Genomic DNA, 8,382 nt, shown 5'->3' with positions numbered 1-8,382 from the left:
CCAGGATTACACTAGGACTAAACCAGAACAAAAGCAAAACTAAACCAGGACTAAACCAGTGCTAGACCAGAACTAGACCAGGGCTACACTAGGTCTAAACCCAAAATAAACCAAGATTAAATAAGGATTAAACCAGAACTAAACCAGGAAACCAGTGTTAAATAAAGTTAAATACAATACATGTTTCCCAGCATTAACGTTTAATAATTTAGCCAAGTAATCTATATAATATTTAAAAAATAATAATTTAATATAATATTTTGTGTAGGCCTAATAAAAAAGATGTGAAAGTGTATTACCAGTTTTCCACCAGTAGGGGTCTCTGTCTCACCGCTTACTGCAACATTATCACTTTAAACGTGTCAAGATTTTAATTAGCGTCTCTTCTTAAAACAATTAACTCCAAAACTAATTTATCCTGTAATATTTTTGATTCTTTTATATTAAATTTATGTCAACACGAGTGGTGAAAACATTTATTGACATCAGACAGAAAGAAGTCACACCAGATACGGAGCACCTCTCATAATTCTCCCAAAAAAAAAAAAAAAAAAAAAAAAAAAGAAAACAAAGCCACATAAGATTGCATTTTTGTTGTGCATATATAAACATTTTAATTTAAATATAAAAAATTCGGATGAGTGCAACAAACCTCCATCAAATCAGTGCAAAAACAACATTCGAAGTGCGTAAAATGACGGTATATTTAAGCTAGTATTTCTATTTAAATCTATTGTACGTTATGGGCCTTTTTACGGTCGTGAAAACTGGTGACATGAACCTTTACAATCTTCTATAATTTCCAGGTTAATGAAGACAAAAAAAAAATAAAACTGAGAAGCACAATTTTTATAACAATATATATATTAGAGATATGTAGAAATTTAAATGCAAAAATATTACACTTGGTTTTAACAATGGCAACTTTTCGAAACCTCCTTAATGCTGCTATGGCAACACAAAACCTTATAGGCATTAAGTAATTGTAATTTAATCCCGTAACGCTGCGGCGGCCGTGTTGGAAACTGCTCGGATTTGAGAAAAATAAAAAATAAATTAAAGGTAAACATTTGTGAAGTAGTAGCAGCTTTAAATAGTCCTCTTCGCACCGTCCTTTAGTAGTTTGAATGTTTTTTTTTTTTGATTGTAGGTGTAGTTCTTCGCCGAGATTTGGGTTTATTTTGGTGGAGAAATCTCGACGTCTCCACAGCTTCGGTTTTCACTGCAGGAAAGAGGAAAAACATGGAAAAAAATTAAGTAAATAAACGAGAAAAACAAGCAAAACAAAGCTAAAAAGAGGATTTGAAAACGGCAACTGTGAATGGTTTAAGTTGGATTGTGTCCATCAAATGCTTTTCTCCTGTCTGGAATGTTCCACAGTATGGCATTAAACATTTCAGTCTTCATGGAGACCAAACCAGACGAATAATTACAGGTCAGATCTGTGGAGAGGCGACCCCGCTCACAGTCAGAATGTCTGTTTTTCTATGTATGTTTGAGCTATAAAACCACCTATAATTGAATATATGTAATGTAAAGCTGTTTAATGACACACTGTGGAACATTCCAGGCAGAGCAATGACGTATCCATGGAAACAAGCATGTGTTTTTTGTGTGTGTGTGTATTTGTGCATTTTTGCTTTTTTAGTTTCTCTTTTTTTTTTAAAGATGTGTCCATAATAAGCTGTTATATTGTATATTCGCACATCTCTATGTAAATTATTTTTAATTTTAACACGCCGTGAGAATTGTGTGGCCCTCTGACTGTATTTTATTTATTTTATTTGCTATTTTTAGTATTTTTTATGTTTTTTATTGACCTGTTTATTTATTTATTTTATGCTTTATATGATTTAATTTGTTGATTTATTTTGTGCCTACTTTGTGCAGCACTTTGGAGACTTTGCGTTGGTAAAATGCGCTGTACAAATAAAGCTGGATCGGATTGGATTGGATATTTTGAAAAATCCTAAATAAATCTTAGATAAACAAACAAGCAGGTGGCGGATCCTCGACGAAAAAAAGTTCCACAGTGCAGCTTTAAGTCTAGCGAGAAGAGCTCGAGAGATAAAAGTGTTGTCATGATGCTAAAATTTCACACTCAATTTTCAATTTTAATACGAAGAAATAGAATTATAAATATTGATAATAATAAAAACAATGGAGACAAGCAGGTAGGAAAGTACTCAACCAGAAAAGTTACGCAGTGCAGCTTTAAAATGTAAAATAATTTCTGATATTGTAAAATCTGTAAATCTTGTAATACTTTTTTCTCAGTGAGTTATCTAAAGACAATAAAATTTTAACTAAAGTATGTATTTATCGATCTTAAAGGTGCACTGCGTTACTTTTCTGGTGGTTTTCTGTGCTACTTGTCGCCATGGTGATGTTATTGCTTTGCCTAGAATGTTCCGTAAACATTTCCAGCTGGTATTTACTCATTACGAGTGTTTCTAAAGCTCAAAAATACAATAATTCCTTCTGCGAGTAGAGGCGCCTCTCCGCAGATCCTGCTCGTCTCCATGGCGATAGATGGGTTGAATCTGTACTGTTGAACTTTCTAGACAAAGCTGCAGCATTTCCATGGACACTGCACTAGAAATGTTACGTAATGCACCTTTAAAATAGCAACAAAAATAAGTTTCTAAATAAGAAGTAATTTTGGATTTGGCTGACAGATTTACAGCACCATGTCAAGGTTCATTCTTTCATTTTTACGACTATTTTTCAGTCTCGCAAAAGATTTTTAAAGAACGAACGCTGAAAATTTGACTCCGGTCCAAAATTTAAACCAAAATTAAACGTTGAAATCGCTTCTAAATAGAATCAGGGGCTGCAGACGTGAACTTTGAACTGGAATATATGAATACACAGACAGAGGAGATGGATGAATTTTGACTGAAATTGTCGACAGAAGAGAGTGAATAAAAGACAAACGAGTGGAGGAGAAAGTGAAAGAGACAGAGAGAGAGGAAGAGAAGGAGAGAGAGAGAGAGAGAGAGAGGAAGATAGGGTGAGACAGAAAGAGAGGAAAAGAGAGACATGGAGAGAGAAGAAGAGAGAGGGGAAAAGACAGAGGGAGAGAGGAAAAGTGAGAGGAAGAGATAGAGGAAAGAGAAAGAGGGAAAAGCGAGAGAGAGACAGAGGGAGATAGAGAGGAAAAAGAGAGGCAGGGAGAGAGAAGAGAGAGAGGAAAAGAGACGGGATGAGAGAAGAAGAGAGAGAGAGGGACAGAGGAAGCAAGAGAGGGAGACAGGGAGAGAGAAAGAGGAAAAGAGAGACAAAAGAGAGGGGAAGGAAAAGAAACAGGAGATGAGAGAAGAAGAGAGAAATGGACAGAGGAAAAGAGAAAGAGCGAGGAAGGGAGAGAGGAAAAGAGGGAGAGAGAGAGGGAGGAAAGAGGAAAAGCGAGAGAGGAAAACAGGGAAGGAGAGTGGAAAAGAACGACAGGGAGAGAGAAGAGAGAGGAAAAGAGACAGGGGATGAGAGCAGAAGACAGAGAGAGGGACAGAGGAAAAGAGAGAGAGTGACAGAGGGAGAGAGGAGAGGAGAGAGAGAGAGACAGGAAGAGAGAGAGTGAGAGGAAAAGAGAGAGAGGGAGAGAGAGGATGAGAGAAGAAGAGAGAGAGGGAGAGAGGAAAAGAGAGACAGGGAGAGGAAAAGAGACAAAGGAAAAGAGAGAGAGCGAAACAAGGGAGAGAGGAAAAGAGAGAGAGGGAGACAGGGAGAGAGACAGAGGAAAAGAGAGACAGGGAGAGAGAGGAAGAGAGAGAGAGAGAGGGGACAGAGGAGAAGAAAGAGCGACAAAAGGAGATAGGAAAAGAGAGAGACAGAGACAGGGAGAGAGGTGAGGGAGACAGGGGTAAAGTGAGAGGAGGAAAGAAAGAGAGACTATCTGAAATGATCAACGCATTGAGAGATGGAGGGAGAGGGGAAGAGACAGAGAGAGGGAGAGAGAGAAGCTATTTGGAATATTTAGTGCATTGACAGAAAGAGGGAGGGAGGGAAAGAGAGAGAAAGCGAGAGGTGCTAGTTGAAATTATTAGGACAGTGAGAGAAAGAGACGGAGAAGAAAAATAAGAGTGAGAAAAGAGGGATGGAGAGAGGTGCTATTTGAGATAATCAGCACACTGAGGAAAAAGGGAGAGAAAGATGGAGAGAGAGAGAGAGAAAGAGAGTGGAGCAGTTCCAGGTGTGAATTCTGCGTCGTCTGTGAAATTATTTTGCTTACATGTCACAAACTCACACCTCCTCCCACAACCTCATTTTCACTCTTCTCTCTCTCTCTCCTCACTTCTTTCTATCCCTCCATTTCCATATTTCTTCATCTCTCCCTCCCTCTTTCTTTCTCTCTAATCCGTCCTCTCTGCATCTATTTCTCTCTCTCGTCCTCACTCCGTTTCTCTTCTTTTTTTTTTTCCACACTCCTCAATCTCCCGCTGTCTGTACCTATTCCTTTTTCTCTCTTCTCCTTCCACCCTTTTCTCTCATTTATTTATCTTTCTCTTCCTCTTCTCCTTCCTTTCTACCTCCTCTCTCCCTGTTTTCGATCTCGCTACTCACCTTCTCTCTTCGTCATCTTCCTCTTCCTTTAATTCATTCTCTCTTCTTTATCTCTCTCTTTCTTTGTCTCTTTATTCTCTCCGTCTTTCTTCAGCGTGCAGATTTCCACAATAAAACGGCGCTCATATTCTCGTCTTTTTTTTTACGAATCCTTATCAAACTCTCCTCCTTTAATCCGCTGTAATGATTTAATTATGAGTAACATGGATATTAATGGACACTTTGAATAATGGATTTCACATTTGAACAAAAGAGTTCATCGTCAAACCTCGATCTCACGTTATTACTGATTATTTTACACGTAAAACCGACTTGAATATACTCAAATATTAAATTAAAGCTGCGTTGTGGAGCTTTTTGGTTCGTCTCCATGGAGGTGTTGAGAAATAAGTGGCAGACGCAGCACAGAAAAGTCACACAGTGCAAATGAACTTTAGATTAATTTTAACACGGCGTGAGATCTGTGTGGTCCCCTCATTGTCTTTTATTTATTTTATTTGCTATTTTTAGTATTTTTTATATTTTTTATTGACTTGCTTTTTTTATTTATTTTATGCTTTATTTGATTTAAAGTGTTGATTTATTTCGTGCCGACTCTGGGCAGCACTTTGGAGACTTTGTGTGGGTAAAATGCGCTGTACAAATAAAGTTGGATTAGATGTTTTGAAAAATCCTAAGTAAGAAGTAAGTGGCACAGTGCAAAACCCCGAACTTTGTGCTTAATAAACTTTTTTTAGTTCATCTCAACTCCAAAAAAATATAGTAAAATAAGCTGCTTTTTTATGGCTTGAACTACTTTGATTCTTTGATTCATAAAATTTGAATTGATTACAAATGTTGGTCTGTTTACGTGACCTATGCTCAAGTTTGGGCTTTTATTTCTTTTACTATCTTAGTTCATTATCATGCGAAAACAGTTTTATACCAGTAAAGTTTGTTTAAATGAGATGAAAGGGCCCATCTCATGCAAAATCAACTTTTCAGAGCTTTCAACCTTCTAAGAGTGTGTGTGGGCCTTGTATATGTCGCCAAAGTGGTTTTTAGATTGATTCAGCTTTTTTTAAAACAAATTTTTAAATTAAACTCGGCGTTTATTTCTGCCACTCTCCCACGTGACAACAAACTAAAGCTGCTACAACGATGACGCGTTTGACGTAGCAGAAAGTGCTTCGTTTCCACCCTGCTGGTGAACACGATATAATAAGTTTATCTACTAGCGTATATTAATAATTTACCAATCAGTAATGTTCAGCTGATGTGGACGCGGTGCTTGAGCTTCGTGCTCCTCCAAGTCCTCGTCTGATTCTGGGTCCAACACATGCGGCTGAACGCGCTGTATCTCCATGATGAATCAAAGTTTATTTCTACCTCTATCAGGGTGCACGTCTGTCTCCCCCTCCCTCCCTGAGACGGCGGAGGAAGGGCGGCTCACTCAGAGTCTACGTCACGTTTGGAGGGAGGAGCCTGTGCTTTCTCAGGACGGGCGGGGGGAGGAACAATAGTCGGTCTTTCATAGTTCCTGCTCTGTGACTGTCTCCAAGAAATCAGTAAGATTTCATAACTATTGTGTAATGGATGTTCCAAAACCCAAACTGTGCTTGTTTATGTGCAGAAGATACAATGTGAAAAGAGTTATTTTGCATGAGGTGGGCCCTTTAAATGAGACTGTATTAGATATATATTGTGTGTGTTTATGTTAGAGAGACGTACACTCAGGTCTGTGGACACAGGTTTGCGGTTGGCTCTTCTCCCGTGACCGCTGCGCCACACGCCCAGAGGAGCCTGTGCAGAAAAAGACAAGACAACAAAACTAAATGATGATATATTTAAGAACAGTGGTTTTAAAATGTGGTACAAGTCCTACTGTGTGAGTCCTGAAAGCTCTGGTTTATACTACATCTGTCTTTGAATAAATGTAAGATAGACACATTTCTTTATATAAAGTTATACCATAATAATTTATACTATCAATCTATAATATTACACTGTGGAAGATTCCAGGCAGATCTCCATGGAGACTGTGGAAACCGTGGGTCCACTAGAAAAGTTACATAGTACAGAAAAAAATGTCATAGAAACTTTCTCCTGGTTTTATCTGGTGTGGTTTAACGCTGGTTTAGTCCTGGTTTAGTCCTCATTTACTTCTGTCCTTTGTTTTAGCCCTGGTTTAGTTCTGTTTTAATCCTGGTGTAGTCCTGGTTTAGTCCTGATTTAGTCCTGATTTAATCCTGATTTACTTTTGGTTTAGTCCTGATTTACTTCTGGTTTAGTCTTGGTTTGGCCCTGGTTTAGTCCTGTTTTAGTCCTTGTTTAGTCCTTTTTTATTCCTGATTTAGTCCTGGTTTAGTCTTGGTTTAGTCTTGGTTTAGCCCTGGTTTAGTCCTGATTTAGTCCTGGTTTAGTCCTGATTTACTTCTGGTTTAGTCTTGGTTTAGTCCTGGTTTAGTCCTGGTGTAGCCCTGGTTTACTTTTGATTTACTTCTGGTTTAGTCCTGGTCTAGTCCTGGTTTAGTCCTGGTTTTAGCCCAGGTTTTGTCCTGGTTTAGCCCTGGTTTAGACCTGGTTTAGTCCAGGTTTAATCCTGATGTTGTCTTGGTTTATCCCTGGTTTAGTCCTTAGTTTATCTCTGGTTTAGTCCTGGTTTCGTCCTTGGTTTAGTCCAGCTCTGGTTTCTTTCTTTGTCCATTTGTAAACCTCTGTTCTCCGTGGTCCGCTCTGGTTTCACATTTAAACCGTAACAAACCTGGACATGTTTAATTTTCACAACATTACGAGCGGAGCAATAAAATCCACTTATTCCAGCGTGTCTGTGCGCGTTATCCAAATCTGAAGACCTGTGATTGTGTTAGCGCCCCCTGTCTGTGTACACGAGTATTAAATAACCACACAATGTCCTGTTTACAAAATATCCTGCCAATTTAAAGCCGTTTGGGAAATACCTCCGATTTCAAATTCAATACCGTCTCCAGGGAAACGAAACAACATTACAGAGTCGTTCTTTACAGAGTTATTGTTTTTTTAATGTGCGTGGACAGGTGGAGTTAAAGATGCACTGTGTAACTTTTCAATTTGGGGTCCGTTGCCTGCTTGTTTCTATGGAGATGACGTTTATATGATATGTATATTTAGTCTTGGTTTAATCGTAGTTTAGTCTTGGTTTAGGCTTGGTTTAGTCCTGGTTTAGTCCTGGTTTTGTCTTGGTTTAGTCTTGGTTTAGTCTTGGTTTAGTCCTGGTTTAGTCCTGGTCTAGTCCTGGTCAAGTCTTGGTTTAGTCTTGGTTTAGTCTTGGTTTAGTCCTGGTTTAGTCTTGGTTTAGTCTTGGTTTAGTCTTGTTTAGTCCTGGTTTAGTCTTGGTTTAGTCTTGGTTTTGTCTTGGTCTAGTCTTGGTTTAGTCCTGGTTTTGTCTTGGTTTAGTCCTGGTCTAGTCTTGGTTTTGTCTTGGTTTAGTCTTGGTTTAGTCCTGGTTTAGTCTTGGTTTTGTCTTGGTTTAGTCCTGGTTTTGTCTTGGTTTAGTCCTGGTTTTGTCTTGGTTTAGTCCTGGTCTAGTCTTGGTTTTGTCTTGGTTTAGTCCTGGTCTAGTCTTGGTTTAGTCTTGGTTTAGTCTTGGTTTAGTCCTGGTTTAGTCCTGGTTTAGTCTTGGTTTTGTCTTGGTTTAGTCCTGGTCTAGTCTTGGTTTAGTCCTGGTTTAGTCTTGGTTTTGTCTTGGTTTAGTCCTGGTCTAGTCTTGGTTTTGTCTTGGTTTAGTCCTGATTTAGTCCTAGTTTTGTCTTGGTTTAGTCTTGGTTTTGTCTTGGTTTAGTCCTGGTTTAGTCTTGGTTT

The 8,382-nt window shown here is 38.5% G+C and overlaps 1 protein-coding gene across 3 annotated transcripts in view; it reads right to left on the bottom strand.

Moving 5' to 3' along the window:
- Positions 1-336: 336 nt before the first annotated feature.
- Positions 337-8,382, bottom strand: part of LOC110173254 (R3H domain-containing protein 1-like) — a 153,935-nt gene continuing 145,889 nt past the window's right edge. For 2 of the 3 annotated variants that reach the window (XM_055163504.1, XM_055163511.1), the window contains exons 22-23: positions 6,274-6,345; positions 337-1,222 (exon numbers count right to left, since the gene is read on the bottom strand). In XM_055163504.1, coding sequence (XP_055019479.1) covers positions 1,220-1,222; positions 6,274-6,345 — 75 coding nt within the window. In that variant the 3' untranslated portion in view covers positions 337-1,219. Of the gene's footprint in view, positions 1,223-6,273; positions 6,346-8,382 lie in introns of those variants that run through there. The other variant, XR_008633441.1, reaches the window with a different exon arrangement.

Source organism: Boleophthalmus pectinirostris, unplaced genomic scaffold (assembly GCF_026225935.1).
Source record: "Boleophthalmus pectinirostris isolate CB_2022bp ecotype Guang Dong unplaced genomic scaffold, ASM2622593v1 HiC_scaffold_11, whole genome shotgun sequence".
Lineage (NCBI taxonomy): Eukaryota > Metazoa > Chordata > Actinopteri > Gobiiformes > Gobiidae > Boleophthalmus > Boleophthalmus pectinirostris.
The sequence above is the reverse complement of the archived record's forward strand: the minus strand, read 5'-3'. Positions and strand labels throughout refer to the sequence as shown.